The sequence below is a fragment of the Larus michahellis genome, chromosome 1 (genome assembly GCF_964199755.1).
Source record: "Larus michahellis chromosome 1, bLarMic1.1, whole genome shotgun sequence".
Classification (NCBI taxonomy): domain Eukaryota; kingdom Metazoa; phylum Chordata; class Aves; order Charadriiformes; family Laridae; genus Larus; species Larus michahellis.
In genome coordinates this window covers 42,104,671-42,118,754 of record NC_133896.1, presented here as the reverse complement: position 1 = coordinate 42,118,754, position 14,084 = coordinate 42,104,671, and the positions used below count along the sequence as shown (strand labels likewise).

Sequence of the window (14,084 nt, the reverse complement as noted above, 5' to 3'; positions counted from 1 at the left end):
TCCTGAGCTAAAGCACTGTCACTTTAGCTTAGCTGTAGCCTGAACGCAGCTCAAGCCCGCAGGGTGCATGCTGTGCTTAGGAAGATTGAGCCTGCGTGTGAGTGCCAAACTCATTTGTTGCAACAGGCGTTACAGAAATACTGGTTTAGCTTTCTGCAACAGCTTCAGTGCTTGACCTTCTTCAACCCCCTCCACGTACAAACCCAGGCCCGTGCTCCGGCCCTGAGTGTCCTCACGGCCTCTGCCTGGAGATAGCCCCTGCCTGAACCTCCCTCCGCCAACACGCACGTCAGTGATGCAAGCTGTGGGGGGAAGGAATCAAAAGTGATAGCTGCTAAGCCCTACACATTCAAGGGAGAGGTCATTTTCCCCGATATTTAACAGTTCCATGAGTAAGATACTCAACGAGCACGTGAGTGACCCGGTTCAAACTCATCTTCTCTGATTTGGAGCAGCAATTTGACCTCAAGTCACTGTCTCCAGGAGCCTTGCCCTAGCTTCTGTGCCACAGGGCAGTTCTCCCAGTGTCTCTTACCAAAGCTCTTCCAGCTTGGAGAAAACACCGCATCTCCGCACATTCGGTGACATCTACGCATTTCTTACATTTAAAGGCTTTTAAAAAAGCTTCAAAATGTAATATTTTGAAAAATAATACATGTTTATGAGGAAAATGTACCTGTGCCAGTATCTAATGTGTTCTCAGGTGATTTGATTCCCATTATTCAAAAAATGGTGTTAGTTTGACTTCCTGTGCAATACCAAGGCAGTACTCCAACTCTCCGGCCAGACTGAAACTAAAAGTTGCAGAGCATGCTATAAAGCATGGGAAACACACAGGAAGATAAAAATTCAAAGCAAAGAAAAATAAACGGGCCATTAAAGCTCAAATATAGGTTTAATTTCAACTCATGTCTAACTGTAAAGTTTCTTACTGTCTTGACTGCACAAGTGCTGGGGTAAGTTGAACCATTTTGACGGCAAAACAACCCAAACTAGAGCACTTGCATGTGCATACCATTCAGGTATTTTAAGGAAGAGGCTTGCCATGTGGTGCCATGTAGAAGCAGGACTGGTGTCCGTATGTCCTCCCTCTTGTCCCTCCCTACTTAGTTGTTCACAGAGACTGCTGCTTATTGAAAAATATTTCCATTGTTCTTCAAAAACTGCTAATGAGCCCTAGTATAAGGGCTTCAGTTTTATTTTGTCTCATGAGAAGGTTTTGACTTACTCAACTAATGCAAAACCCCTAGAAGACATCTGTGAATTTTGGATGAAAAGGCTTCGGTCTAGAAGTAAGTTTCCAGCTTCGACCTGCTTAGATGTGTCCCCACTCCTTGGCCCCTCCTGTTGACTAGCTTACTCTCTGCTCAGTACTGCTGGCTTCTGCACATCTCCTTTCTTCCATACATCACTCCTCTCTAGGGGTCACTGGGTCTCAGCTCAGGGTTCTGCATGTCACGAGGTGGCAGGCTGCAGAAGGACAAGCAAGGCTAGCCCGCCTGTCGCCTTGTGAATCCCTTGTTTACAGATGACTGCCACTTCAGCTGATTGAATAAAGGGAACGCCTGCAATAGCATGTAATTGGTATTGCAATGAAAGCCAATCGATTGCTCATTTTTATGAAATGCTTTCTGTACACCTCTGCTCTCTTCATACTCCCAAGCACTGGCCACCTCAGATAAATAAAAAAATTAGCAACTAGTACAATTTTAAAACCTCAGGGTTACAAGGGGACTACAGATACTTTCATTTTAGAATCACGTAACATCTCCATCCCTGTTTCTTTCTCCCTAATTCTTATCACTCAGACTATGCCGTGCGACTTTTGCCTGGATCCTTCTTTTGCCTCCTTACACTTTTGTAGTTTCTAGCTATTTTAAATTGTATGTTATAAAAAAAGCCCACCTCCCAAAATTCAGTGTGCTGCGGAATAGGGCATTCTTAAGTTCCCTGCATAAACCTCTGTCTTGCAGATGGGATTTCTTTACCACAGTTTTTTGGGGGCTGAGATTTTACTGGCGTACACTGGTACAAAACTGGTGTGGCACTGTACAGCGAAGAATAGGACCCTTTATCCTTTACTTGTTCTTAACATAGATTGTCTTGCAGATACTAGGCAGATCCACCACTTTTTTCATCTTCTTTTGTTTTCTGCTGTCATTTCTATTATTTAAATAGCTATATTTAGACAGCAGATTGCTTTGGAAAACTAGAAGCAAGAATTTAGTAAAAAGTAGAGAATACACATTAAGTATCTGGTAAGTATCCTCAATAAACAGCTCTCACGCCATCACACAGTGTGTCTGCCCATCCCACCTGCCTCTAAAAATGTTTGACATCATGGGCTCATTCCAGCCAAGAGGAGCTAAAAGTCTCAAAGACATTTATTTATGTTTCTGTAAGTCTAATGTAGATCACAGATGTCTTCTCCAAGCACGCTCCATGCAATTACTCAAGACCATGTGCATGGGGGAGAAGACCTAGGAAGGAACCAGTTGTAGGAAAGGCTTTATTCAGAGCTTGCAGTCAGGCATGAGAGACGTTTGTAGGAAACCAGGCTGCTTAGCTCCCTGGCAGGCAAGTAGGGCAAGTTAGAATGGGAGGGTTGAAGCTATTGCTGCCTCTGGCTGTCCACCCTGGCCAAGGCAGGAACAATCGAAACTCTGATGAAACAGCATTTGAACCACCATGGTTTCAGCCTGGGCTCTTCAGGTAAGCTGGTGCCGACTGTGGTTTTGTGGTACCTGTAGCCTTGATGAATAGGAGGGTTTGAGTAAGTCTGTACCTTCTTGACAAGACTGCTGCTATTTTGGCTGTGGTGCCTTCAGAAACGCTCCCAGCTCAAGTTTAGCGCAGCGCTAGAGTGGTTGGGGTAGCATTACGTCCCGACTCCCCGGCAGGTCCGTCCTCTACACCCTCCCACCGGGCGGGAGGCGCGTTCCTGCGCCATGCCGCGTCCCACCGAGCGGGGGGAACAGCTCTGTGAGGGGGGACACAGGGTTCACCCCAGGCCCGGTGGCTCTGCGGGCAGGCCGCCGCCCGGGCGCGGGACACCGGCACGCCTTTCCCCTCAGGCCACAGCTACGTGAGAGGAGGCACGTTCCGGGGCACGGACACGGCCGTCCCGTCCCGTCCCGTCCGGTCGCTGCGGGGGAGGGCCGGCCGGGGAGGCCCCAACGGTCTGGGCCAAACGGCCGGCGCGCGCCCGAGGTGGGGCGGGGCGGGCGGCGCGCGCGTTGCCAGGAGACGCGGGGCGCGCGGGGGAGGGGAAGCGGAGGGGGGCGGGGGGGGGGGGGGGGAGAAGGGAGGAGGGGTGTGTTACGTGGTGACGTTAATTCTATATGAGCGCGAGCGGCGGGAGCTCGGGTCTTTTTTACCGCTCGAGCCGCGCGGCGCCTCCTCCTCCCCGCTCCTGAGTCACCGCCGGCCCCGGCCCGCGCGCAGGTACCGGGCAGGGCGCGCGCCGCCGCCACCGGGGCCGCGGCTGTGTGTGGGGGACACACGGACGGACGCGGTGGGGGGGACGGGACAGGACGGGGGGTGCTTGGCCCGGGCGGGGAGGCCGCGGGGGCCGGGCTGGCCTAGCGGGGCCCCTCGGCCGGCGGGGCGACGGCGGCGGGGGGGGATGGTGGTGCACCGAGCCTCCCCCGCGGGGTGGCTGCGCGCCCGGCCCCGCGGCGGGGAGCGCTGCCCGCCGCCCGGTTTAACTCCCCTCCCGCCGCCGCGCCCCGCGGAGGGGCCGGGCCGGGCTAGGCCGAGCCGCGCGGCGCGGGCCGGCGCTGAGGGGAGGCGGGTTGGGCCGGCAACACGTGGGGCCGGAGCGGGGCCGGCGGGGAGGAGGGGGCGGCGAGGCCGGAAAGCCGCACGGGGAGGAGGCGGGTGCGTGTCCGTGTGTTCGTCCGTCCGCGGTGAGGGAGGCGGGAGGGGGCCGGGTGCCGGGCGGGCGGCGGTTGCGCACATGGCGGAGGGGACGGGGGGCGGCAGCGCGGCGTGGCCTTGTGTTGGCTCCCGCGCCTTGTTGCCGCTGGCGTGCGGGGAGCCACGGCCGGGGCGTGCTGTGCTGCTGGCTGCTGGCAGGGGGACCCAGAGACTCGGCCAGGGGACGGGCAACTCTTGCTTCCTGCCTTCAGGAAAGAGCTTTTTTTTTTTCCATTTTTTTTCCCCGTTTGCTGGAGTTCAACATGTCGCTTCTCAGGGGGCCTGCTGGCTGGTGTCATCCAAATGAGACCTTTGCTGTCCTCCTCATGGTAGATGGATGGGCCCAGTGTCCACAGTAGCAGATGCAGGAGGTGCATGATGTCTGTCACCAAGGAAGACTAAGAAACTACCTGAAAGATCTAGTAACTACAGCTGGAAGCACTGGCTTGTGTTTAGCGTTTGTATATATCTATCTGCATATAAAACATTCCATCTACTCCATATTGGTTATTTAGGGGACTTACACTGCCAATACTTGTGAGGCTTTCAATACTTAATACCAAACCTTCCCCACTTGCTTGCAGAAGAAAACACAAACTTTTTTTTTTTTTGCAAGTGACTGTGGTGTAGTAATGATATGGCAGCATCTTCTACAGTTTATGTCCCAGGACACTGCAGTTTCATGTGTGTCCATTTGGTGTTTGAAGCCCTATAGAGATACTTACATCTAATGTTCTAATTCCTTTGAGGAAGGTAAGGGAAGTGGACACTGAGTGTGCAATATATGACAAATCCATTGGGATTTAACTCCTGCTGGTGGACCTTAGATTAATCAGACAGTAGGTAATGCCTGATTATTTTTCATTTCAATCATGAAATAAAACTTGAAAGAAGAGCTATGGCTGAAAGCTGTGTACAGCTGTGGGTACTGTGTGACAAAATGCTGTTAGTAGCTTGTTAGTAGCTTGTTAGTAGCTTGTTAGTAGCTTGTTAGTAGCTTGTTAGTAGCTTGTTAGTAGCTTGTTAGTAGCTTGTTAGTAGCTTGTTAGTAGCTTGTTAGTAGCTTGTTAGTAGCTTGTTAGTAGCTTCTTTTAACTGAGCTTCCTGCTGTGCCCCTTTTACAATGAGGAACTCCTTAAAGGATGAGAAAGGCACTGTACTTGGATTGAAGCAAGCTGAATGGCTTCCAGTTTGTTGTAAATCCAGAAGTTATCTCAATTCTTAGGGCAAAACAGGATTTGAAATCTACATGCATTGAAATTTGAATGACTTGGATGCCTCTGTACCAGACAGAAGTTTAGAGTGCCCAGGGCTTCAGGTACCTGAAATGTTGATATAAGTGCTTAGAATAGGCTATTGATACCTGAACTTCTGTTTGTATGGCCTGCTTACTCCTGTGAGAGTGGTATATAGTAGCAATCTCCCTTCCCTACCCTTTTTCTTTGTTTTGTGGCAGGTTTTGCATATCATGTGTTCTGGTTTACGAGGACAGAAGATTGTAGAATGAGGGTCTTGTGCACAAGTTGTAGATCTGGTGTTTTTCAGAGCCTCTGGTCCTTCTCTGCCATTCACAGGACTAGGAAGTGAGTGTTGGGACTGCTGGAAGTGTGCAGAAGTAGTGTGTTGCATCCATGCAGCCAGCCCAGTGTTACAGGAAGTGCCAAAAGCGCTGTAGCTGTTGTAGCCGTGTGTGTACAGCACAGTAATGCTCCTTGTGCTTTATCACCCAACCTCACCCAAAACCTGTTCCTGGGAGTAGGCAGGGGACTTGTTATGGTGATCTTCTTACTGAGCACCCTGGAAATGGGTGGTCTGTTTTTTGTCTTAGCTTCTTGCATAACTGACAATGAACATGTGTGCACAAGTGAAACTGAAAACAAGGCATTGTGGGTATGTATGTTATGAAGCTTTGTTAACAGAGTTTTCACAACCCTGAGTTAGACCTGAGTCTTGTAGGGTGACGCAGTGTTCTTTAATACATCAAGGAAACTTTGTCTTACTGCACTGTCAGTCGCATTGGTATAAATCTGTTCATTCATTTAGCTCCTAAAAGTTGAAGTAATTGTAACATGGAGAATTTAACTCATTATGGCAGGGATTATATTCCTTCAGGGAATAAAATAGTTGAGGATTTGAATTTCAGTAACTGGAAAAATCTCAGGGGAAATAAGACAAGCATCTTCTATTTTGAATTCTTGATCAAATCCTTTGGTGAAAGTCTGTTTGTTCCAGTAGACAAATAGGTGTAATGAACATGTCTATAGTATCTATACCTTTTTGTTAATATGGTTGTAACCTGGTTCATCTTCAGGTTCTTGTGAGACAGCTACAAACATGCTGTATCTCAGACTAAAGGTCTGATTCTTATTTCTTTGGGAAACTTCAGGAATTGGACAGTTTGCAGAAAATGGAGATGCAGGTGTTCTTTAAATGTCTGTTTGTTTTTCTGCATTTGTATATACATTCAGTGGAACTTTAGCTATAGGTTTTTCCATGGACTGATAGTGCTTTGGTATTTTTGTGGTACTAGTAGGCATTTATACAGAAGATGGTTCTTTGCAGACAGAAACAAGACTTCTTAATGCTGGTTATATTTTACTAGAGCTGAGGAGTCTTCTGAGTTAGCTTCTGGTCTGGGCAACTGTATTCCATCTACCTTCTCATTAGGAAACCAGCTAGTATATAATAGAGCAGAACGGTATTGTACAAGTGGTGTTTAGTCTGAGAAACAGTTGTGATGATGGGTTTAATGCTTATAGGTCAGTTTTCATTTGTAAATTACTTTAGGCTCAAAAGTGATTATAATTAAAGTTAATTCAATCTAGCTGATCCTCACTCAGCTCAGAGGTTAGTGCAGTTCCTCATCACCTAACATTGTTAATCTGGAGAGTAGGTCTGCTGTCATAATGTATTTGTCTGGAAAACCAGACATGCCTGGAAGGCATCATAGAAGTTGCTTGGGGATTCATTTCATGACCTTCTGAAAAATTAAGCTATTTAGAAACAATGAATGAGATTTTTTGAGGGCTTCCTACACTTGACAAAGTTAATGTAAAAAGAAAAAAATCTTAATTACAGATGTGGTTTCATGTATTTAGCAATAACTTTGACCTTAACTTTTCAGGAAGACTAACTATTTTGCAGGCTAAAACTTCATCTGCGTTCAAAAAAAACCGATGACTGCTAATTTACTTTTGATATTTTATATTTAGTTTTAAAGTATGTAATTTAAGATTTGAAGCAATTTATATTCTATCTAAAGATTAATCTCTTAAATGAATTTATGTATTACCAAAACATAATCTGCATCTTAACTACTGTCAAAGGTCAGGCTGGAGGTCTTTCCTAGATGGAAAGCTGTTTAGATTTTAGTATTGGAAAATACAGGATGCATTTGGGGGCTGAATGTGTGTTTAAATATACATGTGCACAGACGTAATTTACAGTGATGATGTCTCAGTTCAGAGCTTAACTTGCAGTAATGAGTAGGCAGTTGAACATCAGCTGTTTCACCTGGTCTTTGTAGACTTTAGAGCAAAATACTACCAGTTTAGTAGCTTTTTATGATTGAAAGGGGAAAGCAACTTTTTAGATATGAAAACTTCAGTTTTTGGATGTACCTATAGCTGTGAAGTGTTCAGTTGCTGATTTGGCATTTATTCTTTTAAAAAAAATACCACCCCACCCCCCAAATCGCAACCAAACCAAACAACAAAGAAGCTCTCACCCAGAACTTGAGAGATACTAGAATTATTCGAATTTTTAAGTTTTGGAAATGCTGGTTAAGAGGCTTGATGAAGTGGGTGCCTGAAATCTGGAATGGAAGAAACTCCCAGGCTTCTAAGACCTGTGTTAGAATCATAAATGCTTGTTGTCTTTCCTGACCATCTGTAGTAAGATCAGTTCAGTCCACCACTTTATCTATAAGATTTTGATGTGTGAAGTTTCAAAGGAGGGGCAGTTCTTTCCTGTTTCATGTGGGATGACTTGCCCTTGAGCGAAAGCTTCCTTTTAGTTCTGGCTCTAGTTAAAAACCTGGCTTAAGCATTGAAATGTTAAGCTGGGGGCACACAGGAGGGAACATGAAGTCAAACAATTGTTTACATCCAAACCGATTTTTAATCAGTTCTTCTTGAGCTTCCTTTTAACTTGGGTATTTTTGTGTCACTTCTCATTGTTCATCTCTCAAATAGTAGTATTAATCTCAGATGTAAACTGCTTCTGTTCCTTAGGTATTTATGTTGCTAGGCCGTGAACTGACCTATTTCCTCTCTTCCACAATGTTCATCAGTGAATACAGTATTTTTATTGAGGATACATCACTGATGCGTATAATCTTATTTTGCATTGTGTGTTTTGGTCATCATGCATTCGTTTCGGATCTTGACTATTTCTGCACGTTGACTAGAAGTCTTCAGTGGGCTGCATGCAATTATACCAGTGTCTTTGCACAGCAATTTTTTGACCTTTCAAACTCTAAATTAGTTTGAATTGCTTCTTTTAATATATGTTACTTTAGATTTTAGTACTATTTATTTTGCCTCGTTTGGATCACCCTTTTAAGCAGCTCTTAATTCTGTGATACTCCAGTTATGGAAATTATTCGTCTTGACTTTGGATGGTTAAGTATGAGCTGGTATAAGTGCTTTATTCTGTTCCTTGCATGTGAAAGGTAGAATCAGCAGAAACATGCTTGCTCTTTTTGAACTGGTGAGATCTTCGTGACATGGCCTCTTGATTCTTTCATCATCTTCACTGTTATAGAGGTATTGGGTACTTCTGCTGGTGCCAAAAGCACGATTGAGAGAAACTCACAAGAAAATGCTTATGAAGATCTTTGTAAATAAGGCTCAAGTTCTCTACAGGTGTCATATATGTTTAAAAATGCTTTTTAAACTCTGCAGCTATATTCATTTGAAAGTGACTTACTGAAACCATAACCATGCTTATACTTTTCTTGGCTGCTACTACTGATTGTAACATCTCACCCCTAACAGCCTTCAAAATGTATCAAAGTTAGATTGTTGTGTTCTTTCTTTAGTATATGCTAGTTTGTTAGTTGAAAACTGTGTGTTTTAAGGTTTGCAGTTTAGTAATGGCTTTGTTTCCATGGAAAAAAATATTGAACTGAAGCTAATAAAAAAAGTTGCTAAGTATATTTTAGTAATTTCAGTGGCTTCTTGCAGAGCGAATGAATTTACAATATTGCATTAATCAAATGTTCCAGCAAAAAACTCTCTTTTGAAACCTGTACACATTTTTCAGTGTTTTTAACTTTCTTTTCAGATAAGCATGTTTAGATGTTTTTTAAGTCAAATTGGATAAAGAACTTTAGTGCTGCAGTGTGTGAGTCTTGCAGATAGTGGTGTAACTGGCAATATGGCTGTGTTTGTTTATGTAGCAATCTCAGTAGTCAACTGACACTCCTTTCCTTTGGTTGATGTTGTGGCATGGGCGATTTAAACTGTTAAAATGTATCCTGCTACCTGAAGTACTTTGTTAAAACAGTAGGTTTTTGTATTACTTTAACACTTTTTAACAAACTGAATACTTCTACCAACATAAACTCTGTAGAGAAATACTATTAGGAAGTTTTAAAGATCTTTTTATATATGATATGAAGATTCTGATTTCAGCCCTTCAGGATAGCTGTTGTTTTCCCATTATCAGTGATAGAAAGGAGAAGCTGCAGCAAGCTATATTGATTAGTTTGTTAAAAAAATAATAATTTAAAAATCCTTGTTTAGGTTTTTCAGATTTGATTTTAAACTTCTGGATTACTTTTCCAATAATGAAAGATTGTCCTAAATAGAAATTGGTAGGTTTTCTGCTACAGAATCTTGGCATCCAGAACAAAGGCCATATTGTGTGTTAATTACCCTATTTTTAGAACATGATCAGGGAGCTCAGATCAGTAGCAGGGACAAACATGCAGATATAATTCAGTCCTGATTTTAAGTTTTAATTCCGTAGTCCGTTTCCTTCTCCTTATGTAGATTCTTTTTTGCTACAAGAGTAAACAGGTACTACCTAAAATTCAATAAAAATGCTACAAAAATAGGAGTTCAGTAATTGTTGACTGAATCTTCATTTACTAATTTAAAAATTAAGGGAAAACTCTAAAAAGTGTTTCCACATGAATGAAAGCAAGCCCTGCAGTTACTAGTAACTAACTTGGTTATATATATTTATATATAACATCATGTAACTGGCATTTTCACGCAAGCTGTGGAGCACTTTAAAGTTGAAATGTGGAAAATCCATGTTTTCATGCCATAACGTGTATTGTTCAGGGGCCTGCAAGCACTAGTGAAATAATTGCATTGGCAAATGGCTGAAGTTGGTGTCTTAACCTCAGGAGTTATTAGGAAAAGCAAAAATTACCACTTAAAGGGGAGAGAGCAGACAGTTTCAATTAATTGTGTGGTGTTACTTGGTCCAGCGTTATCATGGTTTAGTGTCTTTATTCTCTACAACAAAATTCTGAGTTTTGCCATGTTATCACAAGGTCCGATGTCGTAGCATACAGTTTCACAGCAACTTCACAATTGCCTAACGCTATTCATGAGTTTTTATAAAAGGTACTTGCCTGTGGTGGCCTCTGTCTCTGGACCCTGCTGTTACTCGTGCAACTGCAGGTCTAGCTCTGTACAAAAGAAGTACCTAGCACTCTTTTTTTTTTTTTAACTTTACAGCTGTTCAGACATTGCTGATGAAAGGAAGGGAGTATGTGTAGCTAGGGAAGAACAACAATAAGCTTTTCCAGCAGCATTTGCCAGTTATATGCTTTAGCTGACTGGAAGATCATTCAGCAGAGAAACTTAGTGTTCCCCTTATGAACAGGTCATATCTCCCTTGTGGTGATGTGAGTGGTTCTCATCTTCGTCAACTTAGCAGTTGGACATAGTTAAAAGTTCTGAGTATGTTTTGTGAAACACCACTACTCATCTGAATTTGTTAACCTTCTCTGCTTGGTCCAGATGACCTTATATTATGCGTGCACAATAAATTGCAACAAAACAGGGCATTTTGAGTTACTGCAAGGGTCCAGGGGCAACCTTTTTACTGTATTGAGGAACCTGTATTCCTTGCTTCTGTTGACCATTAGCTCCTCAGTCTCTGAGACCTTGGTAGCCTTTATTAGTACTATCTTGTTTATTATCACATACCCTTTTTTTCTGTGCGTGTATTTGGGCAGACAACCTTAATTGTCTACTCCAGATTTGCAAATTTAATTTTGTCAATTTTTGCTCTCCTACATTAACAGTCAGAAATCTTTGTTAACAGAAGAACTTTGAGGCACTAATAAAAGGAAATTGTCTCTGGAGAATTCAGTGGCTGATAATGTCTTTCATCAAATAAATGTGGTATCTTGATGTTCTAGCATAGGACTAGCATGCTGACTTAATTGAGATTGATTTTGCTTTTTTTGACCTTCAGCTTTCCTAGCAATATATCATAATATGAAGGATATAATATTTGTAACATGCTGCTTATCTGCCATGTTAATGATATGCACAATATCACCTTGTTTGAACAATTTCTATGCTAATGATAATAGATGTTTCGTGAATTTGATCACACTAGTAAAAAGGAAACACTTGGTCTTCTGCTTGATTCTCTTTTGAAATTCAAACTCTTTTTTTTTTAATTTTATACATTATTCAATTGCTTCTTTTTGAAGAAGAGCTAAATGCTTTCCCAGTTACTACTGAACTACTTTCCCATGTAAAAATTTTCCTGCCTGGTAGTTGGTACCATAGCTTCTACTAACAGTTGTGAAATGATTGATAGGTCCTAGTACCAAAAATTCGGAAGTGTGTAACTTTATGCCATGTACTGTGCCCTTTTTAAACAGTTCACTTAGTTCTGACATTGATGTGAATGAAATTCCACTCTGCAGAGCATCTGGGCTCTTTAAAGTTACAAACCTGTCTTAGTGGTTCAAGCAAACTACCTTAAGCAATTATTTTGAACATCTACAGTCAAAGAGCATCTTTTGATGGATCTCTATACTACTCTTTTCCTTTTGGATGCTGATTATTTACAGAAAAATGTTACAAGTTGCCCTCCTGGAATGCTAGGCAAGAACATCCATTTGAAGTAACTTTCAGTGAATATATTGCTCTCTACTTTCCCAGTCCATAGTGAGTGCTGAACTTGGCTGGTATGATGTCATTTGTCTGGCACCTTTGGTTTCTGCACACGTTGCAAATAGCAGCTTACAGGACTTAATCCTGATATTTTTTTTTATACAACTAGCTGTCCTCCAGTTGGACCTTTGTTTTCTTCACTGACATCTAACTTAGTCCACTTAGTTTATTATCTTATGTTGCAGTTTCTTAATCCCACAAAGGGCTCATTTGTTTTAGGTGTTTTCTATTAATGTATTGCTTTCAGTTGCACAAGGCTTGCCAGAGACAGAAGGAGGCTGAGATGCTATTCTCTAGACAAGCTGACTTACTTGCAGTGCTCTGAATTATTCACTACTGAGGAAATTAGTTTGGGCAAAAGGGCAGATTTCTTTTAAAGATGTGAGTAAACAAGGCTTGGCTGTAGTTTGGGTCCAGTATCCTCAAAAAGCCCTTGATGACTTGAGAAATTTCTTCTACTTGTTGTTGCAAGTTAATTGTGTGAGCAATTCCTCTAGAGAAGGGGAAATTATGTTTCCTGAAAGGGAGGCAATGGATACTGTGCGTCGTACCGTATCCACAGAGATGCTGAACAGCTGAGATCTGTTTGTGGCCTGCCAGCCTTAGGGCTTGTGCAAAAAAGCGGTGGCTTTTTGTGGAGGAACTGTGTCTCAGGAATGTCTTGCCTCCTCAGCTGACTCCTAATTCACCTCACTGTGACCTGCCTTCCTGAGCCTGAGCGGATGTCAGGGTAATCTAATACTGGCATGCTTACTTTGGACACTTAAAGCTGACCTTCAAAAAGAAAAGGCTTCTCGCCAGGGTGTTTGTGTCCTAGCTGTAACGTGGCTGGTACTGCTCTGCAAACTCAGCCTGGTTTCTGTGTGAGTAGGCGGCAGACTGGGAAAGAGGAAAGACTGGGAAGGGCTGAATACTTGTACAGTTTGGATTTCTGGCCTCACTTGTGACAAATTACTTAGTGAAGAAGTAGTAACCCCTGCAAACTGAAAGCTTACTGATGGATAACTTGAGACAAACACATGGCAATGTCATTATCAGTTTCTGCATGTATAGAAATAAATTTCGTAAAGATAACAGTCTAATGAGGTAAAGTATCCTTTAAAGGTCATGAAAATAGCGAATTTTGATGCTGTTTTGGTAAGATTTACGCTTTTAAGGGTAATTTCTGGTAATTCTGCAGGATGTGCTCAAAACTATGGCTAAGTTTGTGATGGATTAGCAGTCTCCTAACCTTTTCATTTTGAAAAAGAACATATTCCTTGTGATTGCAGACAGCTGAAACTACCTGTATGAAAGAGGTTTTGAACTTCAGCCTTTGGAAAACTTGTACCATAGCTTGCTTTTCTGTGCTTTTGCTTCCTTTTTGTAGCATGAACTTCCTATGCGTTGCCTTCAAGTCCTGCAAAGATAAGATAACTATTTCTTTTCCTCTCCTTATTTTTACAGTGAGCAGCAAAACATTGTAATTGAAGCCTCTGGGCACCTCTGTCTTTGACCATAATGCAGTGCTACTGGCTGTAGCCAGTTTAAATAACAGGGAAATAAAATATTTTACAAATAAGGAGGTTATTTGCCTGCTGGCTTTTGAACAGGGGAGGAGGTTAGCCTTTATTGGCACTCATATAAGCCTTTTCTTGCTGTCAGGAGGCCTAGGTTCGAAGTAGTATTCCAGCCCAGAGCAATCACCTAGACACTGAGGCTTGAAGTAACACACCAGCTATAGCTGTAGACAGGTTTCTTATAATCCTGCACTGACAACTGGTGAACTGGTATCTCCCAGGGACTAATTCAAATAGTGAATGCCTCTTGCTGCACACATGCCAAGATACAGTTGCTGTTCGCAATCCTAAATGCACCTATGAAACAAATCAGGAATGACAGCTGTGTCTTTCTGGTGGAAAGCTGAGTGATAAAAGTAATCTATCCAAAGGTTTAGTTTTGGGGAGATACTGCAAAATAAATACTGCAGCAATGTATTTTAGTATTACTGACTGTGGTACATGTTGTATCCAA

At 42.8% G+C, this 14,084-nt stretch overlaps 1 protein-coding gene across 5 annotated transcripts in view; it reads left to right on the top strand.

Annotated features, from left to right (window-relative positions):
- Nucleotides 1–2,593: 2,593 nt before the first annotated feature.
- Nucleotides 2,594–14,084, top strand: part of NAP1L1 (nucleosome assembly protein 1 like 1) — a 32,518-nt gene continuing 21,027 nt past the window's right edge. The window contains exon 1 of one of the 5 annotated variants that reach the window (XM_074573574.1): nt 2,594–2,712. In XM_074573574.1, coding sequence (XP_074429675.1) covers nt 2,689–2,712 — 24 coding nt within the window. In that variant the 5' untranslated portion in view covers nt 2,594–2,688. Of the gene's footprint in view, nt 2,713–2,930; nt 3,211–3,283; nt 3,445–14,084 lie in introns of those variants that run through there. The other 4 variants (XM_074573595.1, XM_074573599.1, XM_074573582.1 and 1 more) reach the window with 4 other exon arrangements.